The sequence below is a fragment of the Oryctolagus cuniculus genome, chromosome 8, assembly GCF_051225735.1.
Source record: "Oryctolagus cuniculus isolate XC-2025 breed Fujian yellow rabbit chromosome 8, ASM5122573v1, whole genome shotgun sequence".
Lineage (NCBI taxonomy): Eukaryota > Metazoa > Chordata > Mammalia > Lagomorpha > Leporidae > Oryctolagus > Oryctolagus cuniculus.
The window spans coordinates 15,012,541-15,039,073 of record NC_142874.1 but is presented as its reverse complement, the minus strand read 5'-3'; the positions used below and the strand labels follow the sequence as shown (position 1 = coordinate 15,039,073).

General features: G+C 42.5%; 1 protein-coding gene across 2 annotated transcripts; it reads left to right on the top strand.

Moving 5' to 3' along the window:
- Positions 1 to 21,752: 21,752 nt before the first annotated feature.
- Positions 21,753 to 23,686, top strand: LOC100346856 (transforming protein RhoA). 2 transcript variants are annotated; one of them, XM_008252895.5, is made up of 2 exons: positions 21,753 to 22,574; positions 22,685 to 23,686. In XM_008252895.5, exons 1-2 carry the CDS (start codon positions 22,015 to 22,017, stop codon positions 22,734 to 22,736), a joined length of 612 nt encoding a protein of 203 aa, XP_008251117.4. In that variant the 5' UTR covers positions 21,753 to 22,014; the 3' UTR covers positions 22,737 to 23,686. The 2 variants fall into 2 exon arrangements, with proteins under 2 accessions (XP_008251117.4, XP_089158104.1); XM_089301978.1 differs by lacking the exon at positions 22,685 to 23,686 and having other exon boundaries at positions 21,754 to 22,625.
- The last annotated feature ends 2,847 nt before the right edge of the window (positions 23,687 to 26,533 follow it).

Genomic DNA, 26,533 nt, shown 5'->3' with positions numbered 1-26,533 from the left:
CATGAGTCTTCTTGACAAGTCTACAGACAAGTTTAAACACTTTGTAATAAAGGAGCAAAGGCTCATAACCATTCTACAACTAATGCCAGACCCAGCAGACAGCACTGGAAGGTTATACACTAAGGAGAGAATGAGCTGGATTGTGGGAGACTTTGCAGGTCTGACTAAATAGTGTGAATTGGAACCTTTACCAGGGTTGGAGAATGTCTGGCCCATTTCCCATATAAGGCCCGTGAAATCATTTGATCTGGCCATGCCCAGGCAACAGCCGGTGGCACCTGAAATCCAATAAACCTACAGCTGGCTAATTTTTTTTTTATCTTTTATTTAATGAATATAAATTTCCAAAGTACGACTCGTGTTACAATGGCTCCCCCCCCCATACCGTCCCTCCCACCCACAACCCTCCCCTTTCCCACTCCCTCTCCCCTTCCATTCACATCAAGATTCATTTTCGATTATCTTAATATACAGAAGATCAGCTTAGTATACCTTAAGTATTTCAACAGTTTGCTCCCACACAGAAACATAAAGTGAAAAATAATAGATGATTTTTTTTAAATGATGATGAAATCAGATCAGACCTATTGTCATGTTTAATCCCAGTGAGAGTCAAGTTGGGAATTGATAATTTCTTTTTTTTTTTTTTTTACAGAAGATCAGTTTAGTGTACATTAAGTAAAGATTTCAATCGTTTGCACCCCCATAGAAACACAAAGTGAAATATACTGTTTGAGTACTCGTTATAGCATTAAGCCTCAGTGTACAGCACGTTAAGGACAGAGATCCTACATGAGGAGTAAGTGCACAGTGACTCCTGTTGTTGACTTTACAAATTGACACTCCTGTTTATGGCATCAGTAATCTCCCTATGCACCAGTTATGAGTTTCCAAGGCTATGGAAGCCCCTTGAGTTCTGCGACTCTTATCTTGTTTAGACACGGTCATAGTCAAAGTGGAGGTTCTCTCCTCCCTTCAGAGAAAGGCACCTCCCTCTTTGAAGACCTGTTCTTTCCACTGGGATCTCACTCACAGAGATCTTTTTGCAGCTGGCTAATTTTTAAGCTGATAATTTTGTGTGGTCCACAAATGATGCTATAAATATCCAAATGGACCTTGGCAGAACAAAGGTTCCCAAGCCCTGCAAGCAATGACTTTCAACTCAAAAGCCAATCAGAACAAAGCAACACTGTTTTTATTTCTCCATATCACAGTATTTACAGTTTTGAAATTTCAATTAACATTAAAGGAAAATACAAGATTTACACTCATCAAAGAAGATGTGATTGGACCGCTGCTGTGGCATAGCATGCTAAGGCTCCATCTACAGGAAAGGCATCCCATACAGGGCGTTGATTCATGTCCTGGCTGCTCCTTTTCCAATTCAGCTCCCTGTTTACAGCCTGGTAAAGCAGTGCAAGAAGGCCCAAGTGCTTGGACTTCTGCACACATGTGGGAGACCCAAAAGAAGCTCCTGGCCCCTGGCTTCAGATTGGCTCAGCTCTGGCCATTGAGGGCATTTGGGGAGGGAACCACTGGATGGAAGATATTTCTGTCTCTCCCTCTCTCTGTCTGTAACTCTACCTCTCAAATCAATCGATAAATTGAAATCTTAAACAAAAAAAGAGGATGTGACTTTTAAGGTTAAGAAACAGTGCAGACTTAGGAATAAGCAGCCACTATGTCTTTGAAGAAGCAGGATTCAGGAGAATTATTTCAGGAGCAAAGGAGAGAAGTGACAGCAGGTAGGAAGATTAATCAGTTCAAATGTCAGAGGCAAAAGGACAACTCTGTGTATAATTAAAGGAGAAGAAATAGTCGTGAGCAATGTTTAGAAGTACTGTTTTTTAAGTCTTTTTAAAAATTTTTAAAACATTTTTAAAAGCAGAGAGAGAGTCAGACACAGAGAGGTTTTCCATCTGTCCACTCCTCAAATGGCCATCAATGGGCAGGGCTGGGCCAGGCCAAAACCAGGAGCCAGAAGCTTCCTCTGGGTTTCCCACATGGTGCTGGGGCACAAGGACTTTATCCATCCTCTGCTGCTTTCCCAGGCACAGTAGCAGGGAGCTGGATCAGAAGTGGAGCTGCTGGAACACAAACTGGCACCCATATTGAATACCAGTGCTGCAAGCTGTAGCTTAATCTGATACACCACAGTCCAGCCCCCTTAAGTGTAGTTTCTTGTGGAACGCTGGATGATGTATTCACAGAAAATAGCTCATAGCACGTGTCCACAGCAGACATTTCTGAAATGGCTTCCAATGTCCCACATACATGACTGCCGTGTTTTTATGTGAACTCTCTTCATGTGTGTGTGTGTGTGTTACCTTTTATTTTTTTTTATCTGACCAGAAGATTACAAAGATGATTTGTCTTCTAGTTCAGATATTCTTTCTTCTCCTTCACCAAGTCTGCTATTATGGCCTTCCACTGCATTTTTTACTTGATCTATTGAATTCATTTCTAATATTTCATTTTGATTTCTCCTTAAAATCTTAATTTCACAGGAAAAATATTCATGTCATATATGTTTTCTTCAGTTCATGGATTTGCTTCTGAGTGCCTCTGAGTAATCCTATGATTAACTGTTTTTTTGTTTTTTTTTTTTTAAACTTTTATTTAATGCATATAAATTTCCAAAGTACGACTTATGGATTACAATGGCTTCCCCCCCATACCGTCCCTCCCACCCACAACCCTCCCCTTTCCCACTCCCTCTCCCCTTCCATTCACATCAGGATTCATTTTTGATTATCTTAATATACAGAAGATCAGCTTAGTATACATTAAGTATGGATTTCAACAGTTTGCTCCCACACAGAAACATAAAGTGAAAAAAATAGATGATTTTTTTAAATGATGATGAAATCAGAGCAGACCTATTGTCATGTTTAATCCCAGTGAGAGTCAAGTTGGGAATTGATAATTTCTTTTTTTTTTTTTTTACAGAGGATCAGTTTAGTATGCATTAAGTAAGGATTTCAACAGTTTGCACCCCCATAGAAACACAAAGTGAAATATATTGTTTGAGTACTCGTTATAGCATTAAATCTCAATGTACAGCACATTAAGGATAGAGATCCCACATGAGGAGTAAGTGCACAGTGACTCCTGTTGTTGACTTTACCAATTGACACTCCTGTCTATGGCATCAGTAATCTCCCTATGCTCCAGTCATGAGTTTCCAAGGCTATGGAAGCCTTTTGAGTTCTCCGACTCTTATCTTGTTTAGACAAGGTTATAGTCAAAGTGGAGGTTCTCTCCTCCCCTCAGAGAAAGGTACCTCCTTCTTTGATGACCTGTTCTTTCCACTGGCATCCCACTCGCAGAGATCTTTTGCCAGAGTGTCTTGGCTTTCCATGCCCGAAATACTCCCATGAGTCTTCCAGCCAGCTCCGAATGCCTCCAGGGCTGACTCTGAGGCCAGAGTGCTATCCAGGACATCTGCCATTCTATGAGTCTGCTGAGTATCTCACTTCCCATGTTGGATCACTCTCCCCTTTATTTACTCCATCAGTTAGCGTTAGCAGGTACTAGACTTGTCTATGTGCTCCCTTTGACTCCCAGTCCCTTCACCATGACCAACTGTGAACTGAAACTGATCACTTGGAACAGTGAGATGGCATTGGTACATGCCACCTCGATGGGATTGAATTGGAATCCCCTGGTATGCTTCCAACTCCACCACTTGGGGCAAGTCAGCCTGAGCATGTCCCAAATTATACATCTCTTCCCTCTCCCATTCCCACCACCATGTTCAACAGGGATCACATTTCAGTTAATTTTCAACACTTAAGAATAACTGTGCATCAATTACAGATCTAAACCAGTCATATCAAGTAGAACAGATAAAAAAACTATTAAGAGGGATAATTATTTAGTTGTTCATTAACAGTCAGGGCTATGCTGATCAAGCCACCATTTCCCATAGTGTCCACCTCACTCCAACAGGTTTCCCTCTTGGTGTTCAGTCAGTCGTCACCGATCAGGGAGAACATATGGTATTTGTCCCTTTGGGACTGGCTCATTTCACTCAGCATGATGTGTTCCAGATTCCTCCATTTTGTTGCAAATGACTGGATTTCGTTGTTTCTCACTGAGGTATAGCATTCTAAAGAGTACATATCCCATAATTTCTCTATCCAGTCTATCGTTGATGGGCATTTAGGTTGGTTCCAGGTCCTAGCTACTGTGAATTGAGCTGCAATAAACATTAGGGTGCAGACCTCTTTTTTGTTTGCCAATTTAAATTCCTTTGGGTAAATTCCAAGGAGTGGGATGGCTGGGTCGAACGGCAGGGTTATCTTCAGGTTTCTGAGGAATCTCCAGACTGACTTCCATAGTGGCTTGACCAGTCTGCATTCCCACCAACAGTGGGTTAATGTCCCTTTTTCCCCACGTCCTCGCCAGCATCTGTTGTTGGTAGATTTCTGCATGTGAGCCATTCTAACCGGGGTGAGGCGAAACCTCACCGTGGCTTTGATTTGCATTTCCCCGATTGCTAATGACCCTGAACATTTCTTCATGTGCCTGTTGGCCATTTGGATTTCCTCCTTTGAAAAATATCTATTGAGGTCCTTGGCCCATCTCTTAAGTGGGCTGTTGGTTTTGTTTTTGTGGAGTTTCTTGATCTCCCTGTAGACTCTGGTTACCAACCCTTTGTCTGTGGCATAGTTTGCAAATATTCCCTCCCATTCTGTCGGCTGTCTTTTCACTCTCCTGACTGTTTCCTTTGCAGTACAGAAACCTCTCAACTTGATGCAATCCCAATAGTTGATTTTGGCCTTGACTGCCTGTGCCTCCCGGGTCTTCTCCAGAAATTCTTTGCCTGTGCCAATATCTTGAAGGGTTTCTCCAATGTTCTCCAGTAACTTGATGGTGTCAGGTCGTAGACCTAGGTCTTCAATCCATGTTGAGTGGATTTTTGTGCAAGGTGCAAGGTAGGGGTCCTGCTTCATGATTCCGCACGTGGAAATCCAATTTTCCCAGCACCACTTATTGAATAGACTGTCCTTGCTCCAGGAATTAGTTCTAGATCCTTGATCAAATATAAGTTGGCTGTAGATGCCTGGGTTGATTTCTGGTGTTTCAATTCTGTTCCATTGGTCTATCCATCTGCTTCTGCACCAGCACCATGCTGTTTTAATTACAACTGCCCTGTAGTATGTCCCGAAATCTGGCACTGTGATGCCTCCGGCCTTGTCCCTGTTGTACAAGATTGCTTTAGCTATTCGAGGTCTCCTGTGCCTCCATATAAACCTCAGCACCATTTTTTCCAGATCTGAGAAGAAGGTCTTCGGTATCCTGATCGGCATTGCACCGAATCTGTAAATTGCTTCCGGGAGAATGGACATCTCGATGACACTGACTCTTCCAATCCATGAGCATGGAAGATTCCCCCATTTCCCGGTATCCTCCTCTACTTCCCTCTTCAAGGTTCTGTAACTCTCATCGTAGAGATCTCTAACGTCCCTGGTTAAGTTTATTCCAAGGTATTTGATTGTTTTTGTAGCCATTGTGAATGGGATTGATCTTAGAAGTTCTTCCCCAGCCATGGCATTGTCCGTGTATACAAAGGCTGTTGATTTTTGTGCATTGATTTTATACCCTGCTACTTTGCCAAACTCTTCCATGAGTTCCAATAGTCTCTTAGTAGAGTTCTTTGGGTCCCCTAAATACAGAATCATGTCATCTGCAAAGAGGGATAGTTTGAGTTCTTCCTTCCCAATTTGTATCCCTTTAATTTCCTCCTCCTGCCTAATAGCTCTGGCTAGAACCTCCAGAACTACATTGAATAGCAGTGGTGAGAGTGGGCATCCCTGTCTGGTTCCAGATCTCAGTGGAAATGCTTCCAACTTTTCCCCATTCAATAGGATGTTGGCTGTGGGTTTTTCATAGATTGCTTTGATTGTATTGAGGAATGTTCCTTCCAAACCCAGTTTGCTTAGAGTTTTCATCATGAAATGGTGTTGTATTTTATCAAATGCTTTCTCGGCATCTATTGAGATAATCATATGGTTTTTCTTCTGCAGTCTGTTAATGTGGTGTATCACATTGATTGTCTTGCGCACATTAAACCATCCCTGCATACCAGGGATAAATCCCACTTGGTCTGGGTGGATGATCTTTCTGATGTGTTGTTGCATTCTATTGGCGAGAATTTTATTGAGGATTTTTGCATCTATGTTCATCAGGGATATTGGTCTGTAATTCTCTTTCAGTGCTGCATCTTTTTCCGGCTTAGGAATTAAGGTGATGCTGGCTTCATAGAAAGAATTTGGGAGGACTCCCTCTTCTTCGATTGTTCTGAATAGTTTGAGAAGAATTGGAGTTAGTTCTTCTTTAAACGTCTGGTAGAATTCAGCAGTGAATCCATCTGGTCCTGGGCTTTTCTTTGTTGGGAGGGCCTTTATTACTGTTTCAATTTCTGTCTCAGTTATGGGTCTGTTTAGGTTTTCGATGTCTTCCTGGTTCAATTTAGGCAGGTTGCATGTGTCCAGGAATCTATCCATTTCTGATAGGTTTCCCTGTTTGCTGGCATACAAGTCCTTGTAGTAATTTCTGATGATTCTTTTTATTTCTGTGGTGTCTGTTGTTACATTTCCTTTTTCATCTCTGATTTTATTGATTTGGGTCTTTTCTCTTCTTTTTTTAGTTAGTTAGGCCAATGGGGTGTCAATTTTGTTTATTTTTTCAAAAAACCAGCTCTTCGTTTGGCTGATTTTTTGGAATGTTTTTCTTGATTCAATCCTGTTGATTTCTTCTCTGATTTTAATTATTTCTCTTCTCCTACTAGATTTGGGTCTGATTTGCTGTAGGTTTTCTAGATCCTTGAGGTGAATTGAAAGCTCATCTATTTGGTGTCTTTCCAATTTCTTGATGTAGGCACCTATTGATATAAACTTTCCTCTTAACACTGCTTTTGCTGTGTCCCATAAGTTTTGGTATGTTGTGCTGTTATCCTCATTTACTTCCAGAAAGTTTTTGATTTCTCTTTTGATTTCTTCTATGACCCATTGTTCATTCAGGAGCATGTTGTTCAATCTCCATGTGTTTGCGTATGCTCTAGGGATTCCTGAGTTGCTAATTTCCAACTTCATTCCTTTATGGTCTGAGAAGCTGCATGGTATGATTCTAATTCTTTTGAATTTGCTGAGACTTGCTTTATGGCCTAGTATGTGGTCAATCCTAGAGAAGCTTCCATGTACTGCTGAGAAGAATGTAAAATCTTTAGCTGTAGGATTGAAAGTTCTGTATATATCTGTTAGATCCATTTGGGCTATAGTGTCGTTTAAATCTACTGTATCCTTGTTGATCTTCTGACCGGATGATCTGTCTATTTCTGAGAGTGGAGTATTGAAGTCCCCCAGTACTACTGTATTGGGGTCTAAGTCTCCCTTTAAGTCCGTTAATAAATCTTTTAGATAAACTGGTGCCCTGTAGTTAGGTGCATATACATTGATAATTGTTATATCTTCCTGTTGAATTGATCCCTTAATCATGATATAGTGTCCCTCTTTGTCTCTCTTAACAGTTTTTGTGGTAAAGTTTATGTTGTCCGATATTAAGATGGCTACGCCCGCTCTTTTTTCATTTCTGTTGGCATGGTATATCTTTTTCCAGCCTTTCACTTTCAGTCTGTATGGATCTTTGTTGGAAAGATGTGTTTCTTGTAAGCAGCAAATAGATGGGTTTTGTTCCTTAACCCAATCAGCCAATCGGTGTCTTTTAACTGGACAGTTCAGGCCATTCACGTTCAAAGTGACTAATGATAAGTGGTAACTTTGCCCTGCCATTTGCCAAAGGTAAGTTCTAATATATGCTTTGAATTCCCTGTGATCTTTTGCTGTGAGCTTTCCTTCCTTGGTTTCCTTCCTTTACCTTCTTTCATATTGATGACCATGTTTCTGTGTTTCTGTGTGTAACACATCTTTAAGCATCTTTTGCAGGGCTGGACGAGTGGCAACAAATTCTTTCAATTTCTGTTTGCAATGAAAAGTCTTTATTTCACCTTCATTCACAAATGACAGCTTTGCAGGATATAATATTCTGGGCTGGCAGTTGTTCTCTCTTAGTACCTGGGCTATATCTCGCCATTCCCTCCTAGCTTTTAGAGTTTCTGATGAGAAGTCAGCTGTGAGTCTGATTGGAGATCCTCTGAGAGTAATCTGACGTTTCTCTCTTGCACATTTTAGGATCTTTTCTTTATGTTTCACTGTGGAGAGTTTAATTACAACGTGTCGTGGTGAGGATCTCTTTTGGTCGTGTTTATTAGGGGTTCTGTGGGCTTCCTGTACTAGGATTTCTCTGTCCTTCTCCAAACCTGGGAAATTTTCTACTAATATCTCACTAAAAAGGCCTTCTAATCCTTTCTCCCTCTCCATGCCTTCAGGAACTCCTAGAATCCGAATGTTGGGTTTTTTAATAGTATCCTGAAGATTCCCGACAATATGTTTCAGATTTCTAATTTCCTCTTCTTTTCTTTGGTCTGACTGTATCCTTTCCTGTTCTCTGTCTTCTAAGTCCGATATTCTCTCTTCTGCTTCACCCATTCTGTTTGTAAGGCTCTCTATTGTGTTTTTCATTTGATCTATTGAATTCTTCACTTCAGTCACTATCCCAGTTTCCTGTTGTACTAGTTGTTTCGTTTCATTTTGATTCCTCCTTAATATTTCATTTTCACGAGAGAGATTTTCTATCTTGTCCATTAAGGATTTGTGTAGTTCCAGAATTTGTTTTTGAGAACTTCTTAATGTTCTTATCAATTTTTTGAGATCTGCTTCTTGCATTTCTTCTATGTCATCATCTTCATAATCTTGAATTGGGGTGTCTTTTTCATTTGAGGGCGTCATGGTGACTTCCTTGTTTTTATTACCTCGGTTTTTGCGTTTGTTATTTGGCATATTGGAGATATTTGGTTTCTTCACTGTGGTGCTTTTTCTTGTTATACTATGACTCTAGATTAAGTGGACTATCTGTTTTTGATGGAGCCTTAGGGCTTGAGATGGGTGTGGCCTGAGAGCTCTGTTTGGTGTGCCAAAGGTGACACTCCCAGGTTAGGCGTGGTAAATCTCTCTCTCTCTCTCTCTTTTTTTTTTTTTTTGATTCAAAAGGGAAGTAATTCCGCACAGCTGAACGAAGTTGGAGGTAGTTAGCAGGCAAATGATATACCCACAGGAGCCAGAGATCGGAAGCTCTTTCCCAAGATCCCCACAGGGAATCTGTTCGGCCCTCAGAGTGGGCTCAAATTCTCCTTCAGCCTCCCACTGGGTTGCCAAAGTTACGGAATTGTAGCGTCTCTGGAGAGTGCTCATGTGAATTCCGTGAGTTCTCTCCCCCACCGTCTCTTTTTTCACAGTCTCAGTTCAGTAGCACCACAAATTTACTAGCTCCTAATCTCCTGTTAATTCGCCCCGCCCAGAGTCAGGTTTTTCTGCTAGGCTCAGGGCCGGTGCAGACCTGAGGTCGCTCTGCTTATGACGTATGTCCAAGATGGCGCCTGCTCTTTGTCTTGCTCGCCCTTGAGAGGTGAGCGGAGAGAGAGAAACCCGTGTCCATACTAGTCACCCTTTTTTCTCTCTCTCTCTCTCTTCCAGTTAGCCTTGTGAACTTCCCCCCCCGGGGGTCGTTCCCTCTAGTCTCCTCTCTCCGCCTGCCTGCCGGTGTCTCGGGCTATTAAGGTTCGGCTCACCTCGCGTTCCAACGCTGGTGTGTTGAGTCTGCCGCTGATGTCCCGAACTGTGGGCTCCCACGCTCTCCACGCAGGTCCGCTGTGAGTCACGCGTTCCGGAAGAGTTTCTTCTGCTGTTTCCTCCCCTACTCTTCCTTGAACCTGCAGTATCTCCACTTTTATTAAACTATCTCTCCCCAGACTATCAGTGTGCTCCCTTCCTATTCCGCCATCTTGCCGGAAATCTCCTGATTAACTGTTTTTATTCTGTTTCTGGCATGTCCTCAATCTCTTCATCTTCCCATTCTAATATTGGAATGTTATTGTGCTTCTTTGTGGGGATCATGTTTTGTCTTTCTTATTCTTGTGTCTTGAATTTCTGTGTTTGCTTTTAGGCATTTGTGGAGTTGATTTTTGTATTTTTCCTCTGCTGGCTTTTAACTTTGAGCTGTGCCTCTGTGGCTTAGTGAAATCTCTGCACTTTCTGTGAATACCAAGAGGTGAGTGTGGGTGTGGCCAGGAAGCTCTGGTCATTGCTCCAGGATGAGGCGAGTATCCACGGTAACAGCAAAATTGGGCATGGTAAATCTCAGTACCCAGCTACACTCTGCACTTTGTCGTGTAACTACCGAGTCCATACAGTCTGAGCACACAAGGCTCCCACAGTGGCTGGGTCCAGAGGTTTCTGTCTGCCCTGCCAGTCTGTCTAGTAAACAGAGGCTGACATTCACCAAGATGGCTTCACATAGGCATGTTGATCCTCGGAGGCCACAGGAGCCTTACCCTCCCAAGTGGTAAGATTGCTCAGCCATCTCCAAGCCAGGCTCAAAGTCAGTGGGGACTGAGGATTGTCCCCTATGCTAGAATCTCTGAATCACACACGTGTAAAGAGCCACTGGCTGAATCTGCTCCCTCCCCACCACTGCCACCAGCACTGGTGAGAAGACGTTCTGTCTCAGCCAGTTGCTGTGTACACACACAAAGGCTTCTACAGCTGTTGCCCAAACCCAAAATGGCTCCTGCCCTTTCTCAGCTGGGCAGCGGGCAATTCTGTGGGGAAGTTGGGGCAATATTAACGTGCCGTCTCTCTTTCACTGGGCAACCACTAGCAACTGCTAGGAACCACTGACCCCCAGGGCGCCACAATGGACTCATGCCATGCTCTCTCTACAGCTATATCACCACGAGTTGCTACCATCTGGTCTCACCTCTGTCTCCAAACTACCACCTGCTCTGGCTCTGAGCTGCTGCAGTTGTCTGTGTTCGTACTGTGTGTCTGCATCCTCCACACAGGTCCACAGAGTTCTTCTCCCATTTGTAGGATTTCCAGTGCAGTTTTCTCTCCTATTCTCCCGTGAGAGTGCACTTCCTACACTTTTTTAAAAAGTTTTAAGGATTTTTATTCAGAGAGAGAAATGCACAGGAAAGAGAGGGCTTTAATTAGTGGGGAAAGAAGTCTAGAAGCTAGATTGGGTCCATACCATGCAAAGAGCAGGCTGGCATGAGGAAGCATGCAGGCAGGAAAGCAGAGGCAGGGTGGAGGCCATAAAGCCTTGCCCCCAGAGGTGCAGTGCAATAGGGGTGCACAACCAAAAAAGGGAGGGACCCACCGTGCTCCAGGCCTTTTATCTATCCCAAAGGTGGTGGTTACATCGTCTGATCGGCAGGTGAGCGTCCAGGTGAGATCAACAGGGGCATGAGATCACACAGGGGGCGTGGTCTCCAGCTTACAAATCTGATCAGTTTTATCCTGTCTGCCTGCCTGCATCATTCCCCCCTCAGAGAAATTCCAGACTGTAATCTTAAGGGACTCTGGAGGGTGTCAAATCACTATATCTTCTATAGCTGCTTCCTGCTGATTAGGGGCGTAGTGCAGGACTTGCCTGCCCTGGGTCTGGGAGTCTTCGCCTATCTCATCTAATCAATTTGTTTTATGAGCTGGAGAATTTTTGGTCACCACCAATGGCTGTGTTCCCTGCATGGCCAGTTGTTCTTAGCAGTTGTTGAGTTCTGAAACATTTAAGTTTGTTAATTAGCATAAGCAAAACTGGAACAAAGCCGGCTGCAAGTGGTGTGCCCCTTCAGATGGAAAGAACTTATCTTACAGACTTCCAGATAGTGGGTGTGATAGGCTACCCTTATGTACAGTATAAAACCATTTAGCTTGAGTGTAGAGGATTATAATAGAAGAACCCAATAAGGAGTTTATTGTCAATAACAGCTCCCAGAGAGAATCAAAAGAGGAGGCAGGTACAGCATGTCTGCCTTAAGGTGCAGCAGTCTTGATACAACAAAAGCAAAAGCTTCACTAATCTTTTTGTTTTTGAAGAGATATCTAATATCCTCAGCTGACTTCAGGAATAATCAGATGTGCCTTTTGAGTTCACCTGTGAAGACTTTGAGCATGACCACCTCAGTACACTTTTTTTTTTTTATACTGTTTATCCTTAGTCTAATGCAGTATGTCTTTCCCTAATTTGCCATCTTGGAATCTCTCCCCAGTATGACATTCTTTGAAGCCAACCTTGCCCTCTTCCTTTTTTTCTCTTGAATTTCTTGAAAATTTTTCATCTCATAGTCTTGTAACTCTTTCACTGAATGTTTCATAATTCATTAAGTTTTCGTTTATAATCTTTTCTCTTAAGTTTAAACTTGATGGTAGAGACCATGTTCACTTTGTGTTGACAAAAAATTAAGTCATTTGTCAAAAAATATTTGGTTAACTGAAGTACCTATGTTGATTATTAAATGCAGTGGCTAAAAATCATGGGTCTTCGGGACATCTATCAGTTCTGGATCTTTCATTCACTACCTATGTTTACTTTCCTAATTATGGCATGTAAAATACTAATTTGCAACCTGCAGGGGGCAGAATTAGGACAGCTGGCATATGATCCATTCTATTCCTGGTTACTATAGAGATACACCCAGAGGAAAAGGGTATGGCAAGTCACCTAATCCAAGCTCCTTATAAACATGTTGTCTAGATATCTATGTTTTAAATTGCTATGAAAGAATATCATACACTGGGTGGTTTAAAAAATATTCTTCAGGGAAGATTTGGTATCTGTTAAAGGCCTGCTTTCTGCATCATAGATGATTGTTCTTCGTGTCCTCATGTGGCATAAAGTGGGCTGGTGGTCTCTCTGGGGTCTTTTGTAAGGGCACTAATCCCATTCATGTGGTCTTCATCCTTGTCACTCCCCCTCTTCATGGAGGAACGACACTAAACCCTGCCTAGGCTTCATATCCGAGTCAAGGCACCATTATGTCGCTCCCCCTCTTCGTGGAGGAACGACACAGGACCCTGCGTTGTTCTTTTGTCTGCTCGGCCCTTCCCGGGTTTGCTGCTGGTTCTTCCCGGGTTGGCTACCGACCCTTCCACCTCCATGGAAGGGCGGTTCCCCCTGCCACATTCCCCACTTCCGCGGGGGAGCGGCACACCGCCGGCCGGCTCTCTCGGGGGCTGCACAGGTGTTCCCCTTAGATGTTCCTCTTAGATGTTCCTGGCGCATGTTGTCTCTCTCCTCCTTTATAGTCCTCTTCCGCCAATCCCAACTCAGCTGCCCACACGCCGAGTACGCTGCTCTCCTCCAATCAGGAGCAAGTCCTACAGTTTATTGGTTGAACTGGAGGCAGCTGTGTAGAAGCTGTTTTTCTCCTCTCCCAGCGCCATATTGTGGGAGAGCAGATGCACAGAATAAGTCTTAATTCCAGTAACTCAGTCCAGTCCGGGTTGCTCCCCACAATCCTCATGACTCAATCATCTCCCAAAGGCTGCACTGTCTAATATTGTTGTATTGGAGGTTAGGATTTCTTTTTTTTTTTTTTTTTTTTTTTGACAGGCAGAGTGGACAGTGAGAGAGAGAGAGACAGAAAGGTTTTCCTTTAGCCATTGCTTCACCCTCCAATGGCCGCCGCGGCTGGCGCGCTGCAGCTGGCGCATCGCACTGATCCGAAGCCAGGAGCCAGGTGCTACTCCTGGTCTCCCATGCAGGTGCAGGGCCCAAGTACTTGGGCCATCCTCCACTGCACTCCCAGGCCATAGCAGAGAGCTGGCCTGGAAGAGGAGCAACCAGGACAGAATCCAGCGCCCCGACCAGGACTAGAACCTGGCATGCCGGCGCCGCAAGGCAGAGGATTAGCCTATTGAGCCACGGCGCCGGCCGGAGGTTAGGATTTCAACACATGAATTTAGGGAACACATACCTTCAATCCATAGCACCAGAGCATGAAGCAAGTAGACTAGTGATCTTTGGTAAGAGGAAGCACCCTTATCTATGGTACACTTCTAGCAGATGTCTCTGGTTTATGGTTGCTTATAGTAAATACACCTGAAATCTGCGGACTCATGAGATTCGGTTCTCTAAATAGTATCACACAAGTTGCAAAAAATTCTGGGTTAAGAAGGTGTTATTTCAGCCGGCGCCGTGGCTCAATAGGCTAATCCTCCACCTTGCGGCGCCGGCACACCGGGTTCTAGTCCCGGTCGGGGCACCGGATTCTGTCCCGGTTGCCCCTCTTCCAGGCCAGCTCTCTGCTATGGCCAGGGAGTGCAGTGGAGGATGGCCCAGGTGCTTGGGCCCTGCACCCCATGGGAGACCAGGAAAAAGCACCTGGCTCCTGGCTCCTGCCAGGATCAGCGCGGTGCGCCGGCTGCAGCGGCGGCCATTGGAGGGTGAACCAACGGCAAAGGAAGACCTTTCTCTCTCTGTCTCTCTCTCACTGTCCACTCTGCCTGTCAAAAAAAAAAAAAAAAAAAAAAAAGAAGGTGTTATTTCAAAACTTCAATGTTCCTACTCTGTAAGGTGACTGTCAAGAAGATAATAGAAAACTTAAAAACAGTGTTGGAGATTATGTGATGCTATCAAATGACCCAACATACAGGTCTTAAGGGTTCCTGAAGGTGTGGAAACAGAGAATGAATTAGAAGGCCTTTTTAGTGAAATAATTACAGAAAACTTCCCCAATTGGGAGAAAGAAAGGGACATCCAAGTACAGGAAGCATAGAGAACTCCTAAAAACACAACCAGAAAAGATCTTCACCACAACACATTGTAGTCAAACTCTCCAAAGTAAAACCTAAAGATAAGAGTCTAAAATGTGCACAAGAGAAATGCCAGATTAATTTCACAGGATTTCAAAGTAGACTCACAGCTGACATCTCATCAGAAACACGACAGGCTAGAAGGTAAAGCAAGATATAGTCCAAGTCTTAAAAAAAAAAAAAAAAACACTGTCAACCCAGAATACTGTACCATGCAAAGCACTTTCATTTATGAGTGAAGGTGAAATTAAGGCCTTCCATAACAAACAGAAATTGAAAGAATTTGTTGCCAGTCGTGCAGCCTTACAAAACACGCTTAAGGGTGTGCTACACAAAGAAAACACAGAAACATGGTTATCACTATGAAAGAATGAGAAGCAGAAAGTATCCCAGTAAAGGTATAAAATAAATCCAAAGTAAACAACAGGGATATCTGAGCAAAAACAGCAGGGCCAAGTCGTTGCTCATCAATAGTAACCTTCCACATAAAGGGCCTCAACCCTCCAGTTCAAAGACACAGACTGGCTAAATGGATTAAAAAACAAGATCCATTTATTTTCTGCCTAAAAGAAACACATCTCACCAACAAAGATAAACATAGACTGAAAGTGAAAGGATGGAAAAAGATATTCCATGCTAACAGAAACCAAAAAGAACTTGTGTAGCCATCCTAATATCAGAGAAAATAGACTTTAACATAAAAAATGTTAGAAGAAATGAAGAAGGGTAATATGTAATGATTAAGGGATCAATTCAACAGGAAGATGTGATTATAATAAATCTATAGTCACCCAATTAAATGGTACCTGGCTAATTTTAAGAAATGTTAATGAATCTAAAGGGAGACACAGACTCCAATGCAACAGTAATGGGGACTACTATACCCCACTTTTAGCAATGGACAGATCAACCGGGCAGAAAATCAACAATAAAACAACAGACTTAATCCACACTATAGACCAAATGAACCTAAAGGATATCTACAGCAATTGGTGCCTACATGATGAAATTGGAAAGGTATCAAATAAATGAGCTATCTATGCATCTCAAGGACCTAGAAAAAACAACAAACCGAATGCAAAATTAGTAGGAGGAAAGAAATAATTAAAATTAGAGAAGAAACAATATTGAAACAAAAAATCAGAGAAACAAAAAGCTGGTTTTTGAAAAAATAAACCACACTGATACAAAATGGCAAAATGGGTTAAAAAACAAGACTCATCTTTTTTCTGCCAACAAGAAACACATCTCACCAATAAAAATTGCCATTGCCATTTTAGTCATAACTAAAAAAAAAAAAAAGAGGGATAAGTACCTACATAAATAAAATCAGAGATGAAAAAGGATATGTAACAACAAACACCACAGAAATAAAAAGAATCATCAGGAACTACTACAAAAAGCTGTATGCCAACAAATCAGGGAACCTAGAAGAAATGAATAGATTCCTGGACACATACAACCTACCCAAATTGAGCCATGAAGAGATAGAAAACCTACATAGACCAATAACCAAGATGGAGACTGAATCAGTAATAAAGACCTCCCCTACTCCAACAAAGAAAAGCCCAGGACCAGATGGCTTCACTGCTGAATTCTACCAGACATTTAAAAAGAAATAACTCCAATTCTTTTAAAGCTGTTCAAAACAACTGAAAGGGAGGGAATCCTCCCAAACTCCTTCTATGAAAACAGCATCACCTTAATTCCTAAACCAGAAAAACATACAACAGAGAACTATAGAGCAATTTCCTAGATGAACATGGACACAAAAATCCTCAACAAAATACTAGCCAATAGAATCCAACAACACATCAGAAAGCTCATTCACCAGGACCAAGTGGGATTTATCCCTGGCATGCAGGGATGGTTCAAGATTTGCAAATCAATCAATGTGAACCATCACATTAACAAATTAAAGAACAAAACCCGTATGATTACCTCAATAGATGCAGAGAAACCATTTGATAAAATATAACATCCTTTCATGATGAAAACCTTAAGCAAATTGGGTATAGAAAGAACATACCTCAACAAAATCAAGGCAATTTATGATAAACACATGCCCAGCATCTTATTGAATGGGAAAAAGTTGGAAGCATTCCCACTAAGATCCAGAACCAGAAAGGGATGCCCACTCTCACTATTTCTATTTAATACAGTCCTGGAAGTTTTAGTCAGAGCCATTAGGCAAGAAAAAGAAATCAAAGGCATACAAATTGGGAAGGAGGAAATTAAACAATCCCTATTTGCAGATGGCATGATTCTATATATATGGGATCCAAAAGACTCCACTAAGTGGCTATTGAAACTCATAAAAGAGTTTTGTAAAGTGGCAGGATATAAAATTAACACACAAAAGTCACTAGCCTTTGCATATACAGACAATGCCATGACTGAGAAAGAACTCTTAACATCAATCCCACTCACAATAGCCACAAAAAATATCAAATGCCTTGGAATAAACTTAACAAAGGATGTTGAAGGGTGGGAAGCAGGTGGAAGGAAGGTCAGGAGGGGAAGAATCACTATGTTCCAACATTTGTAAATATGAAATGCATAAAATTTGTATACCTTAAATAAAATGCTTCTAGGTTAAAAAATAAAAATAAAAATAAATTGCATGGACATATCTCAAAAATGCTAAAAAGAAAAAACCTCCAAATACCAACATACTGGGGATTAGATTTCAATATATGAATTTGGAGAATTCACATTCCGTCTATAGAATCATGGAATTCGTGGAAGACAGGATGACGAGTCATGATGAGATCTCTACTTTAGAAAACAGGCACAACTGGCAGGGACTCATTTATTATTTCAAGAAAAGTGCTTTGATTTTATTATGGAAATTACTCATATACATGCAGAGATATAATAAAATAGAAACACAGAACTATTTCTTGAAGCCTGAGATTGTGCAACAGCCTTCTCAAGACATAAATCTGTGACCCAGAGCATGATCCAAGTAGTAGAAACAAGTGTCTTGAAGGAAAGTCAGAAAACTCACAGGAAGATTACTAACAGAAAAACAGTCATACACTACAGGATATAAATCACAGGGGAGAAGTCATCCTTCTAAGAAATCAATTAAAATCTTAAGTGGCCTTAAAATTTTAACCTTGGCTGCCTCAGAAATCTTCAAATGTGAACTTGGGTTCATCACATTCAGCCTTCAAATGAGCCTAGAGTAAAATAATTTCCTGTCTGTCATGTTTCATCACAGGATACCACCTTGCCCTTCTCAGAAGCACAGAATTGTCACCCTCATGCACCTTACTTCCTCAGAGCTAAACACCGCACTTAAAAAATCTCCCTTCTTTCCCACTTTTTCCTATCCCACTAATAAAATTCTAAAACTCTAAAATACTGTTATTTGATTAAATACTAAGCAAATATTTTAAATATTTAATGATTATACATTAAATAATTAAAATATTAATTTTAGTTTAATCTAAATGTATCCAATAAATAATCCAACTTTCAAATGTTTGTAAATGAAGAGTAATGCAGTAAATTCATGTATCACTGAGAAATTTTAAAATTTTTCAAGTAAAAAAGTTCATTAAGACTGTGCAAGTCAGGGTGGGGCAATATGAAAATAAACCAGAACCATCAGAAGTAAAGATGAAATAAACTGTAACTCATCTATAAGAAGAATCCAGTTACCAAGACCTATGGGTAGATTTGGATGAATTATCTGCTTTTCTCGAAGTTCAAGTCAGCCCCCAAACCTTGGTATTTACTTTGGGGGGAATCCTACATGGGAAAACCACCAAACCTGTCTGCAAATAACCCCTTATTATCACCAGTAGGCAACACCTAAAATGACAGAAGAGCAGGAAACCCAGTGGTCCCACATCCTTCAAAGATAGCTATCTGAAGCCAACTGCTGCTGGTGGGAGTGTGTGGGGAAGACAGGCAAGAAATTCACCAACCCAAGACATTGCTCAGACAGAAGGCCGTGCTCTTCTGTCCCTGCGGAGATGCAGGGAACACACCATACTCCAGACCCACCAGCAGCAGCGAGAAACACACGATTTGGGAAAGATCAGAAATTTTATACAAGTCCAGCCCCCCAGATTCAGGCACATACAATCTCCCTAAGATGAAAGTTGAAACAGGAGTATCAAGTATTGTTTCTCTCCTCACTACAATTCTTACTCCAAATACCAAAGGACAAACATCGGATCTCACAAGAGCTACTGAAATCTGAGAGTGTGACAAAAATACTGAGAAAATCCCAGTGCTTTCTGCATGCTGCCTCTGCTATGGCCTACCTTATGAAATATCCTAAATTAATTTCGGGTGCTGGCCTAGAAATCTGATTCTTGAGTTCAACCGTACTGAATGGCTTATTTTTTGTTTTGTTCGGCAAATACTCTGTGCATGCAAACACAGTGGTAGGCATGGGCAAGATCTCACGGAGAACCCTGACTCCCATTACCATACGGTAGTAGGTCGGCAGGTAGGACCAGAGTTCATGTCTAAAGTCCACTGTCACGGAGATTTCTTCTTCCACAATAGCTCTTGATTGAGTCTTCACTTTTATTCCCACTTCCACCACCCCAACACAAATGGTATTATATTGAACATAACTTGCAACACAGAAATTTGCCTGTTTGTGATCTCTCCCCTAGCTTTCTCCACCATCCATAAAACCTTTCATAAATCTTTATTATACACTGCTTTTCTCATGCCAGCCCCTGTGCAAGAATCTTCAGTAGATTCCCAAAGTCCTACATTCTGATATCTATGACACCAATGAAGACAAGCTAATCTATGGACAGTGCTGGAAGGCCTAACAAAACAACTAGGAATATAAGATGACACTACTTGAGCTCCATTCAAGTTTTAAAAAACAGGAAAGAATTATAAAACTGAAGCCCATGGAGTTGCATTTGGAAAATGTTGTATAAGAACTATATCAGTGTCCATTCAAAAAGTATCAACTACACAGAGATGCAATAGTCCTCCATTATCAACCAAGGATATGTTTTAAGACATTCTGCAGATGCCAGAAATCATGGATAGTACCATATATATATACCATGGATACTTTTCACTAGACATACATACTTGTGATAGTTTCATTTACATATTAGTCACAGCAAGAGATTTCTAAAAAAAACTAACAAAAATAATAATTAAAAATACAATGCTATTTAAAATATGAATTGCTTATTTCTGGATTTTCCATTTAGTATTGTCGGACCACAGCTGACTATCGATAACTGAAAATGCTGAAAGTCAAACCATATAATTTCAAATAAAACATAGTTAACTAAATAAAAAACTATTAAATAGTTTCACTGAAAGAGTACAGACAAGAGGTAGCAACTGCAAGAAACAGTTTTTATCCATAGGCTTGAGGGAACAAAGGGAAAAGGGTGAAATTGTTAAAACTTAGAAACTTGGAGGAGAGGCTTATGCTTGATGGTTAAAACTTCCATTCCATGATTTGTTTGCCCTTAACTAGGACTTCAGCTGTTTGGTGTCTTAGTTTGTTTGGGGTGCTATAACAGTATTTCTCACAGTTCTGGAGGCTGGGAAGTGCAAGGTCAAGGTAGCAACGGCTCTCCTCTCTGGTGAGGGCTCACTTCCTGTTACTACAAGGCACCATTTCACTATGTCCTCACATGATGGGAGGGACAGGCGGCTTTCTGTTTCTTCTTGTAAATGTGCATGTATAAGGGCTACATTTTAAATGTAATCATCTCCAAAAGGACCCACCTCCTCCTTGGAGATAGAGTCCAACATACGAATTTGGGGAGTACCCAAGCATTTAGACTATTTGAGTAGTCCTGACAGGCTGAGAAAACCTCCGGGCCTGATGGGTCTGAATCCTCAGTACCCTGCTTTAGTCGCGCTAATTTTCCACTAGCTTTTACAAATGGATATGAAAGTACTGAAGTACCCCTAGAAAACCCCATAATTTCCAACGGTGCCTCCACTGTATAACATAAGCCAATTTCCCTTACATTTCCAGATGTAAAGTACTGAATACGTTCTTTTGAATTGTTTTTGTTGTGTTTTGTTGATGAAATGCCAAAATATAGGCCGATGCCACAGCTCACTTGGCTAATCCTCCACCTGCGGCGCCAGTACCCCGGGTTCTAGTCCTGGTTTGGGCACCAGATTCTGTCCTGGTTGCTCCTCTTCCAGGCCAGCTCTCTGCTGTGGCCCGGGAAGGCAGAGGAGGATGGCCCAAATGCTTGGGCCCTGCACCCCATGGGAGACCAGGAAGAAGCAACTGGCTCCTGGCTTTGGATCAGTGCAGCACACCGGCCATAGCGGCCATTTGAGGGGTGAACCAATGGAAGGAAGACCTTTTTCTCTCTCTCTCTCTCTCACTGTCTAACTCTGTCCAAAAAAAAAAAAAGAAATGCCAAAATATTACATATATTAGATCAAACAGGAAATATGACATGAATTACACAGTAGCTCTAAAGAGCAACCCGACCTAACTTAATTCTCAGACCAGAGTTCAAGGCCCTCAACTCGGGTTGCCTCAACATGCATAGTATCCACACTGCTGGCGTGCAAGGTGGCACCATGCACCTACACAGCCCGCGTTCCTACCTGGAGGTGAAACCCAGAAGCGTGCCGTCACCACGCTGCCACTGCGGTTGCTACAAAAACGAGGTCCACACACAGCTTCCGGTCATTCCTGCGGTTGTACACACCGCACCGCGCCGTTTCCACACGGCCATTCCGCGCCGTCCTCACACTGCCCTCACTTGACAGGGAAAAGAGAAGGCAGCATGTGTGCAAGCCGCCATTTTAGGTCCACACACAGCTTCCGGTCACTACTGCCGTTGTACAAACCAGCACTGTGCCGTTTCCACACGGCCACTACCTGTGCCGTCCTCACGCTGCCCCGAGTTGGCGGGGAAAAAGGAAAACGCCATGTGTCCAGGCCGCCATTTTAGGTCCACACACAGCTTCCGGTCATTCCTACTGTTGTGAAAACCAGCACCGCGCCGTCTCCACAGAGCCATTAGCATGCAGTCTCCATGCCGCCACTGTCGTTGTTATAAATACGAGGTCCACACACAGCTTCCGGTCATTCCTGCCGTTGTACACACCGGCACCGCGCCGTCTCCACACGGCCATTCCGCGCCGTCCTCACACTGCCCCACTTGGCGGGGAGAAGGGAAAGCGCGCCGCGTCTCCCGCTCCCGGAGCTGCAGGGCTCCCGAGCGGCTCGCGCACGTCCGTTCCCTCGTCAGCCTCCGCGACGCCCCGGACTGGCGCCCGGGCTGGGCCTGCGGCGGGCGCGGCGCCTCCCTCCGCCATGGCCGCCCTCCGGAAGAAGCTGGTGGTGGTGGGAGCCGGCGCCTGCGGCAAGACGAGCCTGCTGGTGGTGTTCAGCCGCGACCACTTCCCGGAGGAGTACGTGCCCACGGTGTTCGAGAACTACGTGGCCGACGTGGAGGTGGACGGCCGGCGGGTGGAGCTGGCGCTGTGGGACACGGCCGGCCAGGAGGAGCACGACCGCCTGCGGCCGCTGTCCTACCCGGACACCGACGTCGTGCTCCTGTGCTTCGCCATCAGCAGCCCGGACAGCCTGGAGAACGTGCCGGCCAAGTGGGCCCCGGAGGTCCGGCACTTCTGCCCCGGCGTGCCCCTCGTCCTGGTGGGGAACAAGAAGGACCTGCGGAACGACGCGGGCACCAGGCGGGCGCTGGCGGCCTGGAAGCAGGAGCCCGTGCGGCCTGAGGCAGGCAGGGACGTGGCCAGCAGGATTGGCGCCTTCGGCTACCTGGAGTGTTCGGCGAAGACCAAAGAGGGCGTGAGGGAGGTGTTTGAGATGGCCACGAGGGCTGCTCTGCACGCCAGACGCGGCAAGAAGAGGTGGGGCTGCCTGGTCCTGTGAAACCTTGCGGCTCGGTGCGAGTGGCGTGTTCGCTGGGCTTCCTGTCTGCTTATTGGCGTGTTTTTTTTTTTTTTTTTTCATTTATCAGTAGTTTACCAAAGACTGCAAACCAGAAGTCACCTTGCTACAACGTTTATTAGTCAACCATGGTCAATGACATCCAACTCGGCGGCCACCACCACCACCACCCCCACTGTCCTGTACCCTAACCCTGCCTGACACAGCAGGTGCTGTGAATTTCATCACTTCTTGCTTCTTTCTTGAAAGGGAAAGCAGGTGTCTCTTGTGAATCAGGTTGGAACTACTTTAAAACCAGCATCCCACCTGGCAGCTGCAGGGTACTCTGATGTGTTACCACTGTGGCGCTTTGCTCCTTAGCAGATCTCATTGGTGTACCTCTGGGTATCCAGTTTGTTTAAAAAAAAAGGGGGGGGGGGAGTGGGGACTCAACCAGCAAGACCCAAGTCCATGCGGCTGTGGCAGTTACAGCTCTGTGGTTTCAGGTTTGTTACCTTATGGTTCCTGTGTAATTAGTGCCACTTAATGTATGTTACCAAAAATAAATATATCTACCCCAGGCTAAATGTGGTTTTGGTATAATTGGATTGCATAATACCGATATTTGCCAACCCTTCAGAATGTGTATTGGCTTGTGAAAAAAAAAAAAAAAGTAGTGTTTGAAAAAAATTGAGATTGAAGTTTCATTTTAGAAATTCCCACTTTATCTCTGGTAAAAGATAACCACATCACTTGTTTTCTACCTATATCAGTACCTGTTTCCAGAGATGAGCTAAGTCAATAGGACTTTGTTTTCACACCTGAGGCAATTAGAAACTGTGGAAGGTGCTATAATCTCTCTCACCTGGCCTGCAGGCTCTGGCTCTAATTCACAGTGCTTTTTCTCTTCACTGGGTCCAGGTTCCCTCACAGAGAAGTTGCCAATCTTAAAGGTGGAGCTTGATTTCCCGCTTCTCTTTAGTGGACTAATTTTTTTCCCCTGTACTTGTTAATTTTTCCAACTACTTATAAAATAAAGGTAGTTTCAGCCCCCAAAACAGTGCTGAAGTTTTTTGAAACCTGAAATGGCAAGAAAGGTGATAATGGAAGACAGATTTCAATGTCACTGTTAGTCTAAATTATTAAGCAACCAGATAGGATTTATAGAGATTTAAAATATATCTTCATGGTGGGAATAAACAAACATTATCTTGGTTTGTAGCTCCACTCCGAATTCTGTAAAACACTGGTAGAAATGGTTTGCAAACTTGTTCAGTACAGGGCCACATCATAAGTATCTTAGGCTTTAGAGACCATTCTTTGTTGTGTATTCTTTTGTTGGTGGTTTATTTTATTAACAACCCTTTAAAGAAACAGAAAGCATTCTTAGCGCTATGCAAAAACAGGCCCCAGGCCAAATTTAGTCCATTGGCTGTAGATTGCTGTCCCCTAGAAATGAGGTTCTGGGTGTCTGGCTCCACCACAGCCTTCTCTGCTATTGTCTACATACATGGGTAGGATATACAAAGTGAACTTTTTCACTGGAAGTTTTGTGACTGGCCGAAACAGAGGTAACTTAAATATTCTGATTATATTTTTTCTTTTAAAAATGCTCATGATGTTACAAAATAAACAGATACAGCGATTTCATGCTACATTAACATAAAGAGATTCTTTGTTTTTCTTTCACTTATAAAAGTTCAAGAAATACTTTTAAATTTTCAAATTGAGTACTTTTTTACAACAGTAAGTGCATAAATGAAGTAAATGTCTAGCAATTCATTGGGCATTGTAGAGTATCACAAATATATCAAAGTAGACTATATATTTTTTTGACAGGCAGAGTTAGACAGTGAGAGAGAGAGACAGAGAGAAGACTTTATATTTTTGGCCAGCACTGTGGCTCACTAGGCTAATCCTCCACCTGCGGCGCCGGCACCCCGGGTTCAGTTGGGGAGCTGGATTCTGTCCCAGTTGCTCCTCTTCCGGTCCAGCTCTCTGCTGTGGCCTGGGAGTGCAGTGGAGGATGGCCCAAGTGCTTGGGCCCTGCACCCGCATGGGAGACCAGGAGGAGGCACCTGGCTCCTGGCTTCGGATCGCTGCGGTGCGCTGGCCATAGCAGCCATTTGGGGGTGGGGGGGGTGAACCAACAGAAAGAAGAACTTTCTGTCTTTCTCTCACTGTCTAACTCTGCCTGCCCCCCCCCAAAAAAAAAAAAAGCAAGAAAAGACTTTTAGAGATAAATGTGTTCACTTATTTTCTGAAATTGCTTTCATAAAAATGTTCCCTATACAATTGCTGGTTTTTGTAGCATCTTTCTAATACATTTTTACTACCCAGACTTTGTGTTTCAACCTGTGTCTTTTTTGGACGACTATAAACTAAAAATAATTTCTTTTTTGTTCAGGTAAGAAGAATAATTTTACAGTGAAAAATGTTTCACTGTAGCTCATGATGAAACAGGGGTTATTCCACTTATTAGTTTACTGTCATAGACTGCCTTTTTTCATATTAATATTGCATAATAACAAGTTATTTTTGTAAGAAAATCAAGTATGTAGATCTAGTAAGGGAGTTCAGTTTCTGAGTTGTTCAGACTCCAAAAAAATCATAAAAGTATTTCCTTACATGTTAACACAATTGTGAGTAAAATATAGTTGCTTAGTTCTAATTCAGAGTATTTGGAATGGTAAAAATTCCAGTTCTTCAAAGGAGGTCAGTGAATAAAAAATGATTTTTCTGAAAATCAATTATATCACTTATATTAAGGCCTTGTGTACTAATTGTGAGCTACATATCAGCAATTACAAGTCGCAAAGCAGATAACATAGGCCTGATACTACTGCCGAGAACAGAGGTCCTCTTTGGAACCAACTCAGCTCTTATGAAACCATTTGATATGAAAACCATCTCTCTGGCTTTAACTTTTTGCAAAACTGAATATCCAGAAGTAGTTTGGCACGCAGATCCCATGATTCCAAATGCACATCTTTGCATGGTTGTAAGATTTCAAAGAAATTTAAGTCTCTAGGACAACTTAATAAACTATCAATTTGTTTATTTGCTCCTAATAAATTGTTGTAGAAAATAAATAAATTATCAATTTGCTTTTTCAAGTATCTGATCTCTAACCTTAAAAATGAAAGAAACTTTTAAAATAACTGTTGGAAAATTTACATAATCAGTGGAACAGATTAAGTGCACATAGGTTTTTTCCCCTACTGAAGTGGTATTAGAATCTCTCTCTTCCTTTAATGAGTTTTGCTGTCAACTTTATCATGTGATCTGATTCTAAATGTTTTTAACTTGAGAATCACTGTCTTGGCTTGCCTAAAAAAGTACAAATTGCAAAGGGAGTGTCATAATATCTTGCTTCTCTTGGGTGAAAATGACCCATGCAGATGTTCAGGTAAAGGAAATTTGGCCTGGCTATCAAATGGTCATGGATGAAACAAACAAGAATTTCAACTGAAGCCTGAGATTTGCAATCTACACCACTGCTTTTTCCACTGAATTGACAATATGATCATCTACTTTCTGTTATCATTAGCTGATTGTATTATTGGTTAAAGCCAGCCTATGAGGATGAACATATAGCTTAATATGCAAATCAAATAAAATGTGAAATACACTTATTTACGATATACTTGCATTATAGAAAGTATGATTAAACTTTAAAGTAATTTAAAAAGTTAAAAGTGATTTTTAAAAAGATTTATTTATTTGAAAGGCAGTTACAGAGAGAGGAGGGACAGAGATTGATCTTCCATCCACTGGTTCACTCCCCAAATGGCTGCAATAGCTGGGGTTGTGTCAAGCCAAAGCCAAAAACTAGGAACTAGTTCTCACTGGGTTCTGCTACTTTGTGCCCCAGCAGACTGACTCCTTCCTATTACCTCCCACTACACCCCACTTTCCAGATGCTCTGGTTACTGTCGTT

What these genes read in the sequence shown, in the direction of transcription:
- LOC100346856 (XM_008252895.5), top strand. Translation starts at nt 22,015, where the DNA reads ATGGCCGCCCTCCGGAAGAAGCTGGTGGTGGTGGGAGCCGGCGCCTGC. An exon ending in GCCAGACGCGGCAAGAAGAG is followed by an intron (nt 22,575 to 22,684) that starts GTGGGGCTGCCT and finishes TTCATTTATCAG; the next exon opens with TAGTTTACCAAAGACTGCAA.